At 58.1% G+C, this 19,693-nt stretch overlaps 1 protein-coding gene across 22 annotated transcripts in view; it reads left to right on the plus strand.

Moving 5' to 3' along the window:
- BIN1 (bridging integrator 1) overlaps positions 1-16,254 on the plus strand; it is a 61,881-nt gene extending 45,627 nt beyond the window's left edge. For 4 of the 22 annotated variants that reach the window (XM_053596527.1, XM_053596525.1, XM_053596531.1 and 1 more), the window contains 13 exons: positions 973-1,058; positions 1,234-1,309; positions 2,753-2,835; positions 4,272-4,316; positions 6,058-6,205; positions 7,503-7,631; positions 10,806-10,913; positions 11,382-11,405; positions 12,354-12,461; positions 13,232-13,321; positions 13,543-13,653; positions 13,925-14,026; positions 15,675-16,254. In XM_053596527.1, coding sequence (XP_053452502.1) covers positions 973-1,058; positions 1,234-1,309; positions 2,753-2,835; positions 4,272-4,316; positions 6,058-6,205; positions 7,503-7,631; positions 10,806-10,913; positions 11,382-11,405; positions 12,354-12,461; positions 13,232-13,321; positions 13,543-13,653; positions 13,925-14,026; positions 15,675-15,782 — 1,218 coding nt within the window. In that variant the 3' untranslated portion in view covers positions 15,783-16,254. The remainder of the gene's footprint in view (positions 1-972; positions 1,059-1,233; positions 1,310-2,752; positions 2,836-4,271; positions 4,317-6,057; positions 6,206-7,502; positions 7,632-10,805; positions 10,914-11,381; positions 11,406-12,353; positions 12,462-13,231; positions 13,322-13,542; positions 13,654-13,924; positions 14,027-15,674) is intronic. The other 18 variants (XM_053596526.1, XM_053596530.1, XM_053596540.1 and 15 more) reach the window with 12 other exon arrangements.
- The last annotated feature ends 3,439 nt before the right edge of the window (positions 16,255-19,693 follow it).

Genomic DNA, 19,693 nt, shown 5'->3' on the forward strand with positions numbered 1-19,693 from the left:
GATGAAGGCACAGCGAAGCTAGGGGCTGACTTGGACCAGGCCTGGTGCCTGAAGCCGGGCAGGACAGCTGGCTGGGATTGGGGAAATCGTGTGCTTTGAGGCTAAGTGGCCTTTCGGCCAGCGGGCTGCCTTTGCCAGAGGCCCCAACCCCAGCCTGAGAACGTGAGGCTCCTGGCGGGAAGTTTTCCCTTGGGCGGGCCGGCCACGTTCCCGGGCAGTGACTCAGATCCAGAACCGGAGCCCCCTGAGTCACTCTCCCCAGCAGCGCCCTCCAGCAACGAGTAGCAGCGTCCCCTCCTCCAGCCAGTTCTGTGACTCAGCCGCGCCTGCTCCACCTCCGCTACTTCCGCCGTGCGACGGGGCCGTAGCGCCACCGCCTGGCGGGTGTGAGCAACTGTGGGCGCGCCGACCGGGGAAGGTGTGGGCAGGGCACTTGTACACCCTGCGGTTTGTAGGGTAGGCAGAGCGTCTGCCTCTGGCCTCTATCTGCTGGGTGCAGGTCATGGACAGGTCTTGCTGGGAAAGACTGCCACAGGGAGGTGACCTGAAGGCTAGTGAAGGCTCAGCAGGAGGTGGCCCTAGGAAAGGGGTGGGAACATCGGGGCAGGTGGGGGGAAAAGGGGTGGCAGTGACAGGGGCAATCCTTAGCCTGGGAGGTCCACGTGGGAGTGCTCAGAGCCTCTCAGGCAGGGCCCCGCTCTCCAGGCCCGTCTGGCTCCTTTCTGTGCCCTGCTCCCTGCTGGACTCCCTCCCAGCCCACCTGGTTCCCCTGGTGCAGTGGGCGATCTGCCCTTCCTTTCCCCCTCAGGAGGGGCTGCAGTGGGAGGTGTGGGGTGCTGGGCACATCCAGCAAACTCTCTGTCTTGCCCAGGGCTGTGGGACATAGCGGGGCAGTCCTTGGGGATGGGTCTGGGCTGGGCTGCTGGCTGGTTCAGCTGCCCAGCAGAGGAGAATGACCCATCCTGCCCCCAGGCTGAGGAGGAGCTCATCAAAGCCCAGAAGGTGTTCGAGGAGATGAATGTGGATCTTCAGGAGGAGCTGCCCTCCCTATGGAACAGGTGAGGGCCAGGAGATGCCTGAGGGCCTGCTCAGGGCGCCCAGCCTGGGTTTCTCCCTGGATGCCGGTGCCTCTCAGGGTTGGTGTCTGTAATGTGAACGTGTGTTTCAGAGGGGCCTGCCTTGCCTTGCCCTGCCCTGCCTGACCACCTGGCCCTCATTTTCTCTCTTCTATAGCCGTGTGGGTTTCTATGTCAATACGTTTCAGAGCATTGCAGGCCTGGAGGAGAACTTCCACAAGGAGATGAGTAAGGTAGGCCCTGGTGACTCCTCTGGGGGCCTCGAGGCCTCTGGGCTACGTTCCACCCTGGCCAAGGGTCAGAGCTGGAGATGTGAAAGAGGTAGCTCAAGCTCCCCCTTCTCTGCTGGGGCTCAGCACATGCTGGTGAGGAGCTATTAACACCTGCCCTCAAAGAGCCCCTTCACAGATGCCCAGGCCCTGTGGGAGTTGCTGGGCACACTGGGGAAGATGAGAGTGGGTCTGTGGGTCCAGCCCTGGTGCCCCCTCTCCACTCCCAGTCCTGTTCTTGCCTGCACAGATGGCTGGGGAATGCAGACCAGCCCCTCTCAAGTCGTAAATGAGTTCTCAAGCAACCTTGGTCCAGAGAGCTCAGTGTTAGAAAATGGTGGCAGTTTTCCAATTTGTAGGAAAAGAATAAATTACTAAAAATTTTCTCAATTTTTAATTTTTCTCCCATGTTTTTGAAAGCATTGAAACAGGCCAGCTGTGTCTGCCAGAATTTGGTATAGAAGGTCTGATTAGCCTACATTCCCGTGTTGTGTTATTTTCGTCTTAACTGGCAGTTAAAACGCAAAGTTGTTGAACCTTACAGTTTGAGAAGCCCAGTGTTGGAAGCTCCCCCAAGGCTGTTGGAGAAATCCCAGCCCTGTTGGAGAAACCCAGCGTGGGCAGCTCACCCACTCTGCTCAGTGGGTGGGTCTGACTTTGTCCGGTCCAGAGGAATGAAGTGATGATGGTAGATTCCAGGGCCAGGGTTGGAGGAGGAAAACCATCTTGGGGACTCTTCTGACTCACATGCCTAAGTGTGGGTTCCTGCTTCATAGGCCTTCTCCTTCCTTCCTACTTTTTCCCTCCTTCCCTTCAGAGATTTGAGATAACTTATGAAAAGTTTACAAAATGGAGAGAGGCGTTTTAGGGAAGGAAACATTTATGCAAAGTTAGTCCATAGACATATAGCAACAGGGCACAGTTGTTTATAGGTGGGAGAAAAATTCAGTTCTGAGCTTCCTAGTGGCCAAATCAAAGAGGGAAACATTCTTAGCAATGAGAATCACCATGTGTGAGGCAGAAACCTTCTCTCTTGCCGATGCTTTGTGAAATGTGTGGAATTTATAGCATGATCTGAAAACACTTAGGCAAAATGATCTTAACAATTGAGATCAGTAGTCTGTAAAAACAGTTTTTAAGGAAATAATGTAAAAGCAGTGATACTTTGGGATATCCTGACAAGTAGAAGGAGAAAAGATGGCTACCAAAAGCAATAGGGATTAATTAGTAATACAATCTGTTTAGGTTTGTCTGGGTTTGTTGTGCTGGTTCCCACTGATGGGGAAGGAGGAGCTTGTTCCTGGCAGAGGCAGCGGCTGTGGGGAGTGTGTGGAGCAGAGGTGTTTTGGGGAAGGTGGGACTGTTTGGTGGCCCTGAGCCCCTACCTCCTTGATGTCCCTCCTGCAGCTCAACCAGAACCTCAACGACGTGCTGGTCAGCCTGGAGAAGCAGCACGGGAGCAACACCTTCACGGTCAAGGCCCAGCCCAGGTGTGTGAGTGCCTGCCCTGCTGGGCTGCAGCTGGACATGTGGGCAGGGCCCTAGTACACACTGACTTTGCCCTGTGGGGGCAGCTCCTTCCTGTGAGCCCGATAGTCAGAGCCTTTCTTGGTCCCCCATGGGTTTGGCCCTGGGGATCTGGGGACCTTCCTGGATTCCCTCTGTTCAGGGAATCAGGCGATGGCAGGCCTCTGTCTTTGGACACCCCCACTCTTTCTGGTTGTGTTCCATTGAGGAAGGAGCACCCTTGAGTCTGCAGGTCTAAGCTGGGTCCCTGACCCCGCATTTGTGGAGCAGGAGCAGTCAAGCCAGAGGTGGCATTGCCCGCCTAGCTGTGGGGAGGCAGATAAGACTGCGTGATTTCTGAGTGTGCAGCCTTTTTGAGAGCAAGTGTCCTCTTTGGAACAGGGAGGTGGCTTCTGGGAAGGCCCTCAACAACACAGGGCCTTTTTGGGTTCCTGCACACCCACAAAGGTGTCCTGGTGTCTGTCCTCAGCCTCAGACCCTCTGGGAGGCCTGGCTGCCAAGGAGATCCCTGTTTTCCTGAGAAGAATCTTGAAAGGAGTGGGGAAATGCCTGCTCCTCTGACTCAGGGACAGTGGTGGGACTGGGATGTCCCATACTTTCTTGCATGAGTGCCTGTGTGAGCGTGTGAGAGGGGTGTACCAGCGTATGAGCACTGCGAGAGTATGTATGCACACATGTGTCACAGCAGACAGCACCAACAAGCCTCTCTACAAGTGCCTCTTGGGGTCATTGAGGTTTTGCTTAGGCCTGAGAAGGTGTTCAGTGGATATTACTACACTCTGCCCTGAACATGAAATTGGTGTGACCAGAGAGAAGCTCACTGGTGCCTTGAGGCCAGGGTAGGGGGTGAGTTGGAGGGATTGGAATAAAGGCCAAAAGGAAAGGACAGCTGCCCAGTCTGGGTGTGTCCAGGATGGGTGAGGAGGGTCGGGGGCATGGCTGTAAGTGGGGCAGTTCTGGAGACTCCCCTTAGGTAGGGCAAGGGCAGAGGGAGGGAGTGGGGCTGGTGAGCCTCCTGCCCACCAAAGCAGCCCATCTGTAGCTTATCTCCACTTGAGGGCCTCCTCTCCCAGGGCCTCATTCTGGCCAGTGGGCCACTTCCTGGCACTCTGAGTGCACCCTGAGCCCTTGCGGTCAGTGACCATATACAGGGCTTGCCAGGCCCTGTCAGTGCCACCCTGGGTACCTGACCACATGCTGAGGCCAATCAGGGCATCCTGGAACTGGACAGGACCCAGAGCAGGTCCAGGCCCTCTTCACAGCCTCCGAGCACTCAGGAGAGGCTTTTGCCTCTTTGCCCTCTAAGCAAATGGACTGGCAATGAGGAAAGGGGACAGGCCAGTTTTGCATCTGGCCTTTCCCCAAAATGAAGACTTCCACATCCCGTCCGTCCCCACAGAAAGAAAGCTAAACTGTTCTCCCGGCTGCGTAGAAAGAAGAACAGGTACCAGCCGTGAGTGCTATGTTGCAGGGCGCAGAGGCCAGGACCCTGGTTGGCCCTGTGCATGTGCCTTGTGCCTTGTGCCTTGAGCCCTGCACCCTGCGTCCAGGGCGCCACTAACCCGCAACCCGCCTTGTGTGTGGTGCTGCTGGACAGGGCTGTCTGTGGGAGGGGGCAGTGATGGCCGGGCTGTGTTGTGTTGTGTGTGTGTTGGGAGGGAAGGAGATGGTGGCACAGGGCAGCCAATTTGAGTGGCCTGGCTTCATCTAGCACGTTCTTTAGGGTACCACCATGTTGTCCAGCCCTGGGTAGCAGCTGGCACCACCAGGGCCCTCTCGGTGGAGAAGGAAGCAAACTTCCTGCGGCGGGCTGGGGAGCAGGCTGCTCCAGCACGGTCGGGTTTCCATTTCTGAAATCATGTGTGTGCGGTGTGTTTAAACTTACACAGTTCTTTGTGGAGGCAAACACACTCCCATCAAACACAAATTCAGCGCAAATGCCCTCTTTGGAACAGGGAGGTGGCTCCTGGGAAAGCCCTCAACAGCAGCTTCCTGCACACCCACAAAGGTGTCCTGGTGTCTGTCCTCAGCCCCAGACTCTCTGGGAGGCCTGGCTGCCAAGGAGATCTCTATTGGGAAGGCAGCACCGGCAGTGTCTTACACCATCCTGTTACCACCCCCAGGCCACTCGTTGATAGTTTCTTATCCTTCTAGACCCACGGGTCCAGCACAGCAGCCAGTTACTTCAGGTGGCTATTGAGCATTTGATGTGTGGCAGCGTGACTGAGCAGCTGAACTTTTTTTTTTTTTTTTTTTTTGGCCGGGGCTAGGTTTGAACCCACCACCTCTGGCATATGGGACGGCGCCCTACTCCTTGAGCCACAGGCGCCACCCATGAACTTTTAATCTAAATAAAATTAGGCTCACATTGGCCCCAGGGCCAATGGCTGCTGTGTTGGGCAGCACTGTTGTAGAGCTTCCCTCTGCAAGGCCTGCAGAGAGTTCCTCCCCTGCCCCTTCATACCATGTGCATGGTCTGCCCGTGGGCCTGGACTCAGTGCTGTGGCGTGGGGGCCTTGCCCCTCTGTCCCTGCCTGTCTGCCACTCTGCCACAAAGCCGCCACTTTGTTCATGAAGGCCTGCCTGTGGCCTGCAGTGGCATCCTGTGCTTTACTACGTGGGTGAGTGTAGGTGTGTGACAGGGTGTGAGGAGGCCTGGGATGGGTCCCTGCAGAGCGGCTGCCATGTGGCCCCTGGGAGGCTCACACTGTCCCTTGGGTGTTTGTCTTTCTCATGTTGTGGACCTCCAGCCCTTCAGCTGGGGCCTGGGTAGAGCCCCTGGGAGCCTGTGAGGCAACTGACCTGGCTTCCCTGGTGGGCGGTTCTCAGGCACCTGCCTGCATCCCTGGGGACCACAGGTCTCCAGCCAGAGCCTCACCTTAGGTTGTCACTGTCCCAGGGCAGCGCCCATCCTGAAGGCCCTCAGCCCAGACCCCATCGTTCCCAGCTGCTCTCTCTCACACACACATAAACACGTACAGTTTCATGTTGGGCCTGTGGGGCATACACATGTACACATGTCTAATTTCACACGTGGATCTTGCGGCACAGAGGTGCACATATGTCCACACAGGGCCCCCTTCGTGGGCACGGGGGTGTCCACATGTGCACCTGCTCTTTCTCATGAGTCCTCCCTCATCCTAGTATCCATACACCCGGCTTTCTTTCTTGTCCCACCTCTGCAGTGATGACACCCTTGCAAAAGGAAACAAGAGTCCCTCGCCTCCACCTGATGGCTCCCCTGCTGCCACCCCTGAGATCAGAGTCAACCATGAGCCAGAGCTGGCTGGTGGGGCCACCCCTGGGGCCACTCTCCCCAAGTCCCCATCTCAGGTAGGTACCATGTCTCCCTGTCTGTCCTCCTGCCACCCTCCTGCTCAGCTGTCATCCCTCCTCTGTCCCCGCCTGGGCCTGAGCAGGTTTGGAGCTGGAAGCTTTGCCCAGTGGGCTGTGGGCCTGTCCCTTGGTCTCCTTGGCCCCACCCCGTCCAGACTTGCTCTGTGGCCCTGGTCTGCTCTGTGTGTGGGGTGGTGTCTGTGGCTGTCTTTCCTCTCCCCGAGTGCCCGCTCCCACTGCAGCATCATCCCCTCCCCTCTCTCCGTGGTCTTTGACTCTCTCTCTCCATTTTCCTTTCCTTCCTGGACAGAGGCTCTGGGGCTTTCAGCTCCTAGGGCATCCAGAGTCTCCAGAGGTGGCTGCCTGCCCCTGTTCCTGGCCTTTTCTCTTGTAGGGGGCTGAGGGAGGAGCCCAACCAGGTGGCCGTGCAGGACAGAAAGAGGATGGGCTCAGAGGGGAGCGTGGGGTGGCTGGGCGTCCAGGTCCTGGACCCCTGTCTGCCCCCCAGTTCTGCAGAGGCCCTAGGAGTAGACCTGCCCTGAGCCGGCGGCGGCAGCCTCCCGGCCAGGCTCCTGGCAGCCACTTGCGTGCTCTGTTCTGCGCTGTTGCCCTGTCCCATGGCTGGTAGCATAGCCATACGGACGGCAGTGACGGGAGCCCACACTGAACAGCGCTTCCTCTGGGCCGCACCCAAAGGCAGCCCTTCTATGTTTTCACTCACTGAATCCTCACACCCACTCTGTGAGGTTGACATTGTCATTACCCGTGTCTGACACATGAGGAGGCCACACTTGGTGGGCAGGTGTGTGGCCTCTGCTGGGCCCTGGCTCTGTGCCGGTGTCCACAGGGACAGACTGAGCTAAACTAGGGTCCCTCCTGGGTCCCTGGCCCTCTACAGGAAGGGCAGAGGTGGGCAGGGAAGATTGGGGGCCCAGCTGTCTTGGGGACTCTTCCCCCCCCCCAGGGGAGTGGGAGCCACACCCTCCCACAGTGTGGTGGTGGCAGCTAGGGGTCTCTCTCTCTCTCCTTTTTCCCCTCTCATCTCTCCACTTTCTCCTCTCTCTTTGCACAGCTATTCTGGGTTCTGGACCCCTGCCTTGGTCTCCTCCTGGGTGGCCTTGGGCCTGGCGTTTATCTGGGGGCAGTGACTTTTCATCTTCTCCCTCCTCAGTGGCCTGGGTGGTGCTATGGCCTGGGGTGTGACTAACTGTGGCTTTGTCTCTGTCTGTCTCCCCTGATCCCACGCTCCTCTGTGTCTCCCTGGGTGGCCCCCTCACCCGCCGCCGATCCACAGCTTCGGAAAGGCCCACCAGTCCCTCCGCCTCCCAAACACACCCCATCCAAGGAGGTCAAGCAGGAGCAGATCCTCAGCCTGTTTGAGGACACCTTTGTCCCTGAGATCAGCGTGACCACCCCCTCCCAGGTCAGCCGTGGCCCCCGTGGCCCAGCTCTGCCCGGCTCTTCTTGCCCTCTCTGGGCGTGCATGGCCTCTGTCCTCCATCCCACGGCCTGGGCTTTTGTCTCCAGGGCCAGGAATCTGGCCAGAGAGATTGGCGGCCTCCCTGTCTCATCCCTCCTTCCCTCCATCATCTCCATCCCCCTCCATCGCCTGATTCTAGCATGTACTGTGGCCAGACGCAGGGGGACAGAGGGGAGCAGTACGGCATCTTCTGCGTGGTGGTGATGGGTGCCCTGGCAGAGGGGAACGGGGCCTGTGGAGGCCCTGGGGTGATGAGGGAAGGCTTCCTGGAGTGGGGAGAGCCTATAGGGGATGGCGGTGGGAGGAGGCAGCAGGAGCACAGTCAGAGGGCCCTGGGATGGCCGGGGCACCTGGACTTCAGCTCCTAGAGCTGCTGCCAGCCACTGGGGGTGGGGGCAGTGCCTGGGCTGCGGAGTAGATGCATGTGGTGTCCACTCACAGATGCTCCGGGGGAGCGCTGGTCAGGGAGGTGTCCCTTGTTGTAGAAGGACATCTCATCACCATGGGAGTTGGCTGACACATGGTGAGGTCCTCTGAGGGGTGGCTGGGGTTCCCTGCACCCCCAGAGAACTCATTGCTCCAGGTCGGCTCTCCAGGCCATGTACCCCCTCCTTGGAAAGTGGGGGCCATTCCCACATGGGCCATTCCCACAAAGCCTTGCCTTTTGGGGAGGCTCCTCTGCCCAGCTCTGAGGCATGGAGCAGGGACAGGCTGGAGAATGTGAGTGTGGGGAGTGGGTGCTGGGAGCTGAGAACCGCACCACTGAGCCTGCGCGAGGGTGGCCTCAAGCTCCTGTGCAGGGACCTGGGGTTGGAACTAAGGACTTTAAAATAAGGTTGCTAGTAGGTGGGTGGGTGATGCCCTGGGTCAGGGACCCACAGGCAGGGGAGCCCCTCCTCCTTGCAGGAAGAGCAGTGTGGGAACGGGGCTGAGGGGACGGCCCAGCAGCTGGCTGTTGTTCTTCCTGGGGTTGAGTGTGCCTCTGCCCTGGGCTGCCCAGGCAGGCCCGCCAGTGGCCATGTGTGCAGGGGAGCGAGGGCAAGTCCTGAGGGGGCACAGTGCCAGCCACTTCCCTACTCCCTCTTGTTTGTTTTCAACCACCCTCTGGGAGGGGGTCACACTCCCATTTAACAGGTGAGGAACCTGTGTCCTTTCTAGTAGGCCTGTGCTGGACAAGGCAAGGCAGCCTGGCCTAGGTGACCTAGAGACCTACAGGTGACCCTGTACCCTGGGCTCTGAGTGTGTCTGTCTCTCTAGGTGACCGCATATCCTCCTTACTGTTCCTTTGTATCATCTCTGGGGAATTGGGTTTAGTCTGAGCTGTGGGAGAGCTGTCACCTTGGGTGGTGTTGCAGGGGTGGTGGGGGCTTTGTTCTGGTCCGTGGTTCTAAAGCCACCAGGGCTTCTCTGCTGTGGTACGGTGAGTAGCCTGTGGCCCTGCGTGGAAGGACAGTGTCAGTCCTGCATGGCAAGGCGGCCGCCTGCTAGGGGCCAGGGAGGGAGGAGGCGGTCAGCTCTCTGGCAGATAACCTTCCCCTTAGAGCACGAGGGAGCACTGCTGGGCTTGGCTGACATCTCAGAAGGGAGGGCAGGTGTTGCTGGGCAGGGGAAGCCACTGGGGAGAGATGCTGGCTGCTTGATGGAGGGAGACCACCTCGAGGCCAGGCGCCAGCACTCCGTGTGGTTGCTCCTCAGAGATAGTGGTTACAGGGCAGAGCCGTGAACTCCCTGCTCCAGGCTCACTTGACAAGGCAAGACGTGCTGGGGTAGACCTAGGGCAGGGGATAGGGCCTGGGCCCCCTGGTGCCAGGAAGTAAGTCCACTTGGCCTGGGCTTTCTGTCTGCGGCTTGGCCCCATGTGGAATGCCCAATGCCTTGTCCCCAGAGCTGTGGGACACCTGACAGCTAAGTGTTCTGGGGATTGAGGGCCTCAGGTCTCTCTCCACAGGCCTGAAGCTCAGCTGTGGAGGCTTCTCTGAGGAGTCCCTGCCCACAGCCCCAGGTCTTGGCTCTTTGGTGATGGAGGCCGTGGTACGGATTTGGGCCCAGGGATGCCTGCTGTCAGTGCCAGGCACCCATCAAGAGTGAGCAGAACCAGGCATCCTTTTGGCCTGGGGTCCTTCCAGCAATGTATGAGGGCAGAGGAGGAGGCGTCCTGAGCCCTGCCCTTCTTCTTTGGACCCCTACCCACCAAAGGGGAGTCCCACATTCAGGGTGAAGACAGAAGCCAAGCTAGCCCCGTCCCAGAAGGCAGCTTGTTCTCCATGTGCTGGCCACCCTGGGTGCTCAGGTGCTCGTCAGAGTCAGGGCACCCACCGTGCAGGGCCTTCCGTTTTGCCTGGCCAGCCTCCTGTGGGGCTTCTCACGAGTGGTAGGGGCCCCTGGCCCCCATCTTCTGGCTATCCCTGTTACATGCACATTTCCAGGCTGCACCCCAGGTCACTGAGCAGGAATGGCTGGGGGTGGCAGCTTTAACTCAGGTGTCCCAGGGGATTCTGAACCCCCCTGGTGTTGGGGATTCCCAGTTTGAAGATTGGCCTCCTGGGCTATGTTACTGGCTCAGCCTTGTCCTGCACCCCTGGGGCTGGCTGCTGGGGCATCACTAGAGGGCCCTGGCTGTCTGGGCAGGGAAAGGGTTAGCATGAAACCCCTGACTTTGGGTCCTTCCTGGTTTGGGAGCTGAGGGTGGCTGTGTCTGGTGGCGGCTGTGGCCTGACATTGCTCTTGGGGACAGGGGTGAGGTCACTGGAGCTCATGGGGCAGGGGGCAGAGAGGAGGAGCTGACGCAGGAGGCCACTACCAGCCTGAGGGTGAAGACTAGAAAGCTCAGTGGCTTGGTGTGGGCCCTGTGGGGTGGCCGTCCCAGAGCCAGTCTGTTGCTAGACATCTGGGGTGGGCCGTTGCTTTCCTTCTGTGGGTGGGGGACTGTTCCAGGGCATGTGGCTAACCCTAACCTTAACCCATGTGGCAGTGGGCAGTGGGCAGTGCTCCCCGGTGTGTGTATGAGGTGGCCAGGCTGTGCCTGGACGTGTGTTCGTGTCTCTCTGTGTGTGTGTGCCTAAAGTGAGGGCTCCCAGACTAACACTAACTGCTTCCTCCTCTGCTGCTGCTGCCAAGTTCGAAGCCCCAGGGCCTTTTTCAGAGCAGGCCAGTCTTCTGGACTTGGACTTTGACTCCCTCCCGCCCGTGGCAAGCCCCGTGAAGGCTCCCACACCCTCTGGTCAGGTTGGTTGTGCCCATCATTGCCCACGGGCCCACCAGCCTGTGGGTGCTGGGCCCTGGGCTCATGTTCACCCACCAGCTATGTGGGCCCATCTAGGCCCAGGTCACTGCCCTTTCCCTGCATCTGGGCCCTGGTTCTTGTCACTTCCTCTGGTTGTAGGGACGGGTCAGCTGAGAAGACTCTCAGGAGGAGGTTAGCTGAACCCTTCTGAGCACGGTCTGGTTCTTCTCAGCATTCTGCGCCACTCCTGGCAGTCACCCCTTGTCTGGACCCTCCCTGGCCCTGGGTCTCACAGTCCCTTGAGAGATGTCTGGGGATGATAGACCTTAGGGCCCAGTCGCCTTTGCATTGTCCTGCACCTGCTGTGGTGGAGAGCCTGGGGTGGGTACGGAGTGTCCCTGGGGACTGCTTGCCACCTCATGTCTAACCTCTGTGCTAACTCTGCCCTTCTCCCCCACTGCTGTGCTCAGCCAATCCCGTGGGACCTCTGGGAGGTAAGCCGAGTGTCCGTGCCAGGCCCCTCAGGGAAGCCGCTCTTCTGCACATTCTGGTTCGTGCGCTGCCTCCCACCTAGCCCGTTCATAGGTGCACGCACATGCACACGCACAGGTGTGTGCTCACGTGCACAGGGAGCTGGCAAGGCTGTTCTGCTGCTTCCTCTTCTGTCAGGCTGGAGGGAAATGGGCTCTGAGTGGCTGGCTGGTTGCCCAGGATGGATGAGTGTCCTCTTGGTGGAGTGAGGCCTGTGAGGCAGGAAGGCCTCGGGATAAAGCTATTTGGAGAGGGTGGCGGAAGAAAGGATGGCTTGAGGAGGCAGGGAAGGCAGGAGAGAGGTGCCTTCTGAAAAGGCCTGCGGGCAGGGGCACAGCCAGCACAGGGGACAGATGTCACCCTCACCTGATGGCTTAAGACACTGAAGCCCAGGGAGGGCTTGGGACTTGCCCAAGAACTAGTGATGGTGGAGCCAGGATTCTCCCAAGCTTCCTGGGCTCAGGCCCTGAGACTCCCTGATAAGCAGGGGTGCTGGGAGGTGCAGGCACAGGCCCCTGGGTCCTCGGGAGTTTGGGAAACCCCATGACAGTATTTCACTCTGGAGGGAGACAAAGAAATGAAGCCTGAAAAAAAAATTAAAAAAAAAGAAAAGAAATGAAGCCTGGTCAAGCCGGTAGGACCATTCTGATGAGTAGTTTTCAGTGGTGCTGAGCTTCCGCAGCACAGTGGACAGTGGCCTGTCCCCTTGGCAGAGGTAGGAATGAGGGGTGGGAGGTGGTCACCCACTGGGTCCCAGCCAGGCTGCCTGCATCACAGACACCCACATCACCTGGCCCCTTGGCAGCACCGGCTGCTGGTGACTGTCTTCTCTTGTCTCACATCCTGCCCGTCACCTTTTCCACCCTGGCCTCCCCACTCCTCCCCACTCTCTCCCGGTGGCCTATCACTAGCCCACAGAGGGTCCAGATGGCAGCTTGCCTTCCGGGGAGCCCAGCGCTGCTGAGGGCACCTTTGCTGTGGCCTGGCCCAGCCAGACGGCCGAGCAGGGGCCTGCTGAAGTAAGTGGCTTCTCCCCAGTCTCTGGGGGGGCAGCATGGAGGAGGAGCCCGGAAGAGGGGGTGCAGGATGAACCAGGCCACCATGGGCTGAGGGTGAGGACAAGCTTGTCTCTAGGGCTGCCAGGCTCTCCCTCGCCCACCCTGGCCCAGCCTCCAGGCTGGGAGAGAGGAGCACTTACAAAACCCACTGGCTTGTGCCAAGAAGTTCCTCATTTACCTTCACTGCACCCTTGTCAGTCAGACACTTCTCACAGATGAGGAAACATAGGCGAGGAAGGTTGAGTAACTTGTTTGCAGTACCTGGAAGGGGCTGAGTCTGAGTGCCAGCCAGGTCAGCTCAGCTGCACCGTGGTGTCCACATGGACTGCTCCAGCCTGCCCTGAGCTGTTTTCAGGCTGGGACAGGTGGGTGCAGCCATCCTGGGCACAGCCACCTTTGAGCCCTGCAGGCCTCTGCCAGCCTGTAAGGGGCCAGCCAGGGTGGGCAGGGTTGTGAGGGCAGGGCCTGTGAGGCAGGGCCAGAGGGCACCCAGGGCCTCAGGATTCCTGGGCCTGCCAGCGCCTTCTCTTCAGCTGCTTCCTGTGCTCAAGGCCGGGTCTGTCCTGCAGGGGTCCCTGATTGTGTGTGACACTGGCCACTGCCCCTGCCCTTTCACTTGAGCACTAGCCCCCCACCCCCCATTGAGCACTGCCTTCCCATGGCTGGTTTCCTGTGTCCTGATCTCAGTGCTCTGACCTGTGTCTGACCCCCAGCTGGCATTTATGTTGCAGCCAGCAGAGGCCTCGGAGGTGGCGGGTGGGACCCAACCTGCGGCTGGAGCCCAGGAGTCCGGGGAGACAGCGGCAAGTGAAGCAGCTTCCGTAAGACAGCAGGGACCAAAGCCCCGTCCCCTCCTCCCCGCTACCTGTCTGCCTGTTCGTGGCTCCCTGTGCTTGTCCAGGCCTAGTTCCTGTTGAGGAAGCTGGGGTGGGCCGTTCTGGCACCAGGCACAGAAGAGCCTCCCTCTCTGTCCCCTCTGTGGTGGCCCTGGCCCTCCCTGGCCCACCTCCCTGCCCAGCTGATTTGTGCTCCCTGCCCCCAGAGTTCTCTTCCTGCTGTTGTGGTGGAGACCTTCCCAGCAACTGTGAATGGCACCGTGGAGGCTGGCAGTGGGGCTGGACGCTTGGACCTCCCCCCCGGGTTCATGTTCAAGGTGAGCCAGGCTAGCAGATCTTACAGCTTCTGATTGCCATATCCCCCAGCCTCCTGGGGGTGGTTAGGATGCTGAGCCCTGGGAGGCTCTGTGGTTTGCCTGTAGTCATACCGTCCCTACTAGGCCATTGTCAGGTGGCAGGATGGTATCTGAGCCCTGTCCTGCAGCTATCTTCATATGGCCATATGTCACCATGCTCTCCACAGGCTTAGTGCTGTGCAGGGCTGCGAGAGGGGCCAGGGCTTGCACACACTCTCCCCCACCTCTGCAGGTGCAGGCCCAGCATGACTATACAGCCACCGACACAGATGAGCTGCAGCTCAAGGCTGGCGATGTGGTGCTGGTGATCCCCTTCCAGAACCCTGAAGAGCAGGCAAGTGCTGGGAGGGTGGCCGTGGTGGGGGACAGCCAGCAAGGAGAAATAGAGGCTACGAGGACCAGCAGCCCCTCTGGCCCTGGCCTTTCTGTCCCTGAGCCCCTCCCCGTCTGCTCCTCCCTCAGCCCCTTTCCTGTCCCTTATCTCCCTGACCCGTATGTCCCACTCTCTTCCCTTAGCCTCTGCTTTCTCCCTCCCACTTTCTCCTTCCTCCGGCCATCTGTCTCTCAGCTTCTGCATCTAACTTGCTTTCTTCCCCTCTCCCTTCCCTGCTCCTGCCCCAGGGCTTGCCTTTCTCCCCAATAGGATCCTTGACCTCTCCTGCCCTGGCCATTGCCTGTGGGGTTCCTACTCTGCAGCTGGACCGAGCAGGGCTCAAGTGCTGGCTCTCATCAAGCTCATGTTGGCCCTGCTGCCCCTCCTGGAGGGTCCTGCCCTTGACCACACAGGACCACAGGCTTTCCAGCCTTGTCCCCTGCCTTCCAGACCCTCCTCCTGCTGTGGCTCTCTGTGTTAACCTCATCAAAGCGGAGGCTCCCTTAGCCTGGGCAGGACCTCTTCTGGGTCCAAGTCAGCTGCCCTGCTTAGGTGGCTGTGGCCCTTTGGCAGTAGCCTCCTTGATTATGCAGAAGGCGCTTGTGCTTGTGAGGTGGTGACCACACGGGCATCAGCTCAGTTCAGCCATCAAGTGCTTTCAGGTCATGCATGGGGGCCTGGCTGGCCCCTTCCTGATTCCAGAAAAAATACTGAGTTATCACATGTCTGTGTGAATGAATTGTCAGAGTGGCTAAGGGTGAGGTCAGGCCAGCCTGGCTAGAGGTCCTGTGTTGGGACAAGAGAGCACCATGTACTTATTGAGGCCCAGGGCGGGCGCCCTGAAGAAGGAAGGTTTCCTGGGCCTGGTTCTGAGTCAATCTGTTCTCCCGGTGGGCCAGTGCTTGCTGGGTGGGTTTGCAAGAAATAAATCCTGGCCCTGGCCCACAGTGAGAGTTGTCCTGGAGTGGCTGGAGTGGGCTCAGATAGGACATAAGTGGACTAGGCCAATAATGACAGATGGAGAAATATCAGAGACCCAGGCAGGCTCCAGGCAGCCCAGCTGCAGGGGAAGTAGCAGCTTAGTCATGGACAGGGGTACCCAGCTGTGGGCAAGAGTGCACAGCCACGGGAAGGGGTGCATGGCCACTGTAGTTCTAGGGGACAGGGCTTGGGGCTGGGAAGGTTGCAGGGTGTGAAGAGGAGACCCTCTGCAAGGGCTCCATGTTGAATCAAGGGGCAAATTGGAGCTGGAGGGACTGGTGGGGTGGTTGTGAGTCTCTCTAAAAGCTTTTAATAGGTCAATACTCCCAGAACTTTCTAGTGTTGTCCATGGCATCTGGAAGCCTGGAAGGGCAGCTGATGTCCTCTGTAGGCGCCATCTGGTGGGAAGCCCCTTGGCCTGGGTTGAGGGAGTTGTGTAGACACGCTCATCCAGGGCAGATGTGAGGGCTCACAGGAACAGCGCGGATTGATTCGCCTGCCTGGGTGAGGTCTTGTCACGGTGGGCTTGGCAGGCTAGGGGGAGAAGAGAGGAGAGGGCTGGTCCTCTCAGTAGGTGCAGGCGAGATGCACAGCTGTGGCTCCGTGTGACCCGGTCACTGCCCTCCAGGATGAAGGCTGGCTCATGGGCGTGAAGGAAAGCGACTGGGACCAGCACAAGGAGCTGGAGGAATGCCGGGGCGTCTTCCCTGAGAACTTCACTGAGCGGGTGCAGTGACGGTGGCGGGGCCGGCGGTCTCCGGGCATACAAAGAACACCTCTTCCCGAAAAATGTGTGGTTCTTTTTATTTTTTTCCGTTTTTGTTTTTAAACTTTTGAAAAACAAAGGGAAATCAAGAGGAGAGACCTAAACCGATAGGTGTTCTCCCAAAGATCAGGTGGTTTTCCAAAAAGCCCCAACCCAGCAAGTCCGGTGGAATTCGCCAGTGTTCCTGAAGCTGCTGTGTCCCCTAGTTGAGTTCCTGGCACCCTGCCTGTGCCCGCATGAGTGCCCGGCCGCAGGGCGGAGCTGGGGCTGCCCAGACACATGCTTGCTTAAAGCTTCGACCGTGGCACCCGGGCGACCGTCCTCTTTTCCGGCAGCTGCTGTGGGTGGGGCCCGGACACCAGCCCAGCCTGGCCCTGCCCCGCAGACGGTCTGTGTGCTGTTTGAAAATAAATCTTAGTGTTCAAAACAAAATGAAACAAAACACTGACAGAAATACTCAGAAAACGTGTGTATTTTTTTATTTCTCCTCTTTCCTGTGAGTGTACGTGGGATCGTGGTTATCTGTGGCTTTTCTACCTCTGTCCTGGGTGGGTGCTGGGGGCCAGCCACGGGGATAACACTTGCTTCCTTTTGGGTTTGACTGGGCCCTGACCTGACTGAGGGCTTCAGTCTTATCCCCTGGCATTTTTGCTAAAAGTCAGTTGGAGTCAGGGGGTGGGGATTGGGTGGCAGGGCTTGAGGAGCCAGGTCTGTGACAAGAAGCCTGCTGGGTGTTGTCCTATGTGATCTCATTTGATACACATAAGAACCTGGGAGTCAGGGACCAAGATTCTACAGATGAAGAAACTGAGGCTCAAGGAGGTCTCAGTCCCTGCAGGGGAGTGAGGGTACTGGGATGTGGGTCTGAGTATTTGGCCTCAGACTATGGAGAATGACTAGGTCTGGTGGGGCTCGAAGCCAGAGTTGGGGGCAAGCTCCCCAGCCCAGCTTCTCATCTCGAGACTCCACTGCACCAGTCCTGGGGTCTTCAGCTCCTCTGGTGGACTCGGGGAGGTCTAAGCAGTTGTGACACACAGCAGTGGAGCAGAGACTTCATAGGAGCTGCAGGAATTGTGCTTATAGGTACAGGGACCAGCCTGGACTTCAGATGGAAGGACACGACATGTCTCTCTGTAAATCTGTACTGATAGTAAAAGCAGACGAGTGAGGAGAATGTCAGAGTCTGGCAGAGTTGTCATTGCTGTGGCCCTGCCTTGTCCTGTAGGTGGCAGATAGTGTTGGCTCTGCCATCCCCAGCCTCCACAGCAATAGCAGCCACAGTAGCAGGGTACAGAGAGCGCATTTAAAGCATGTTACCCAGGAGAAAGCATTTGCCTGTGGTTTGATACCATATGGTGACTGTGAGTGCTGCTCCTGTGCTGGGGGGAAACTTACGAGGCGTTCAGGCCATGGAGAAAGACTTCCCACATAGTGATTAGGATAGAAGAAAGTCCAAAGTGTGTTTATATTCCCGAGAAAGAAAAAAGAAACAGAAAGAGAGGGATGGAGTGGCTGCAGCAAGAAAGAAGGGAGCAAGTTCCAGGTAGTTGGGGAAAAGCGGCTGGTGTTTTAAAGGATAAAAATGGGTTTTTCCCCATTTCAGCAAACTGATAACAGACACGGAGGTTTGAGCAGTTGCAAGGGATTTTTCCAACTTGTCTGCGTCCTCCCAGGACTGACACTGGTGAGAACTGAAGCAGAGCCCGAGTGAGGGGCTCGCACGGTACTGTGCTCAGGCCTGCTCAAGGCTGAGGAAATGAAACGCTTAGAGGGAATCAGCCGCAGGTGTTTTAATTAAACAAAGGGCGTGGTCATGTTGTGAGTTTTCTCTTCAGAGGGGCAACTGTATGCTGTGAATTTATTTCTCCTACTTCTAGTGTGATAGTTTATTTTCCTCTGTTAGGTTGGTAGTAAGGCTCCCTTTCACCCTGCCCCTCATGACCGGGATAACTTGGCAGGAAAGGCCCTGTTCTGTACCACATGGCCAGGGCCTGCAGGGAGCTTGGCGCTGGGGGAAGCAGGGGTGGCGGCAGAGATAGCTCCTGGGGTGTATAGTGGGAGGCAGGGTGCCAGGCCCTCACCCTCTGGGGAGGGGCAGCTGCCTTCAGCCTGAGCTGGGCTGTGTTGGGGGTCAGTCTGAGGGGGTTCGGAGGTGGGCAGCTTGAACAAGCAGATCAGTGAGCTGAAGCGTGGGGCAGAGAGCAGAGGCCACCCTGTGGCTTGGGAAGAGGCCCCTGCCCTCAGGCAGTCCTGCAGCTTCCCTCCAGTCTTAGGGAGCTGGAGTGTGACAGACCAGACAGGGAAGTTTGGAGCCTGGACCAGATGAGCCTCGGAAGGCCAGTCACTTGTGTCTGCAGGCGGTGGGCTACAACCACTCATGTACCCAAGGGAGGGCCATGCTGGGAGTGAAGGGATCCACAGGGCCTCTAGTAAGGTGTGAGCCTCTTGGAACCCTCTTAGTCTCTATGTGTTAGGCACCAATTTGCTGGCAGGAAACAGGACTGTAACTCTCAGGACTTGGCAGCTCAAACCATGACACACAGCTTGTCAGTGCTGATGGCCTCTCCCTTACTACACGGTCAAGGCCACAGACTCCATTGTCAGAGTATATCAGAAGCGCCCAGGCCAGCCCAAGGGACTTTCCTGGTGTCCACCATTCACAGTGGCTCTGATGCTGTTGAGGATTCTGGCTTGGCCTCTTGCTTCTCATCCTTGGTTGGATTTCAGGACCAGGTTGGTGTTGCTTCTCCCGGGTTAGCTGGCCTGGAGACCCATGGCCCTGCCTCTGGGAATTTAAGTATGTACACCCCTGGCCTCACCCACCCCAACACCAGGCTCCATGCAGGAGCATCAGTAGGGGCGTCCATATGCTGGGTCCTCTGCTCAGAAGCCGTGGAGAGCATCCTTGCTGCCCAGAGGATAGGCATTCAGGCTGTGCCCCAGACCCATCAAGGCACTCTTAGTCACCATTATCTGGGTGTCAGGTTCACCTTGGGGCTGGGTGCCAGCAGTTCCAGGCTTGATGCCTGTATACTTTCTTCTCAGAGCCCTCCAGAAAATCTTTTCCATGTCATTGGCCTGACTTGGGTCAGGTCCCCCATCCTGATTGGCCCAAGATGATGGCCCAGAGTTGGAGGTGGGCTGGCTGGGTAAGGAGGGGTGGACACATGAGCAAAGATTGGGGTGAGACTTCCAAGAAGGAGGGGCGATTGATTCTAGGCTGTTGGACCGAAGAATGTCTACTCCATGGTGGCTTCCAGAGACCAGGGAGCCCAACTGGATGGAGACTGTGTCATTGTGAATATGACACTCAGGAGACCCTTTAATCTCTCCATCCAGTCTGTTGGGCTGGCCTCTGTAGGTCAGGGTGTGACAGAGCATACTGCCCAGGTAGGTCTGTTCCTCCCTGTTCCAGGAGGAACATTCCTCAGACATGCCCCCACACCCCTGCCTCCTTGTCTGGAAACGGACCCACCACTGGAGACAGTATAGAAAGCCTGTGACCTTCCTGAGCCTGTGTCTGTGTAGACCAGCCTCCTGAATGTTCACTCATTCATTCAGCTGCCATTTCCCTCCTAGGCATGAGATTTCAGGGAGGATTAAAATGTGCCTACAACCTGGGAAGCAGCAGACTAGACTAGTTATGGCCACAGCAGGTGCCATCTCTGTGGTGTATCCAAGGTTTTGGAGACAAAAGGGAGAGCTGCCACCCTGCTGCACAGGGGAGGTTTGGGGCTGGGGCTGGGAGGCCCATCCCAGGTAAGAGCAGCAGGTAGAAGAGCCAGGTTGGCAGTTAGAAGTTGGTTGATTTGGGGAGGCACGGGGCGGGGGGGTGGTGGTGGTGGTGGTGGCGGTCCAAGCTCTTTCTGGGGAGCCTGAAG

This window comes from Nycticebus coucang, chromosome 7 (assembly GCF_027406575.1).
Source record: "Nycticebus coucang isolate mNycCou1 chromosome 7, mNycCou1.pri, whole genome shotgun sequence".
NCBI classification, from domain to species: domain Eukaryota; kingdom Metazoa; phylum Chordata; class Mammalia; order Primates; family Lorisidae; genus Nycticebus; species Nycticebus coucang.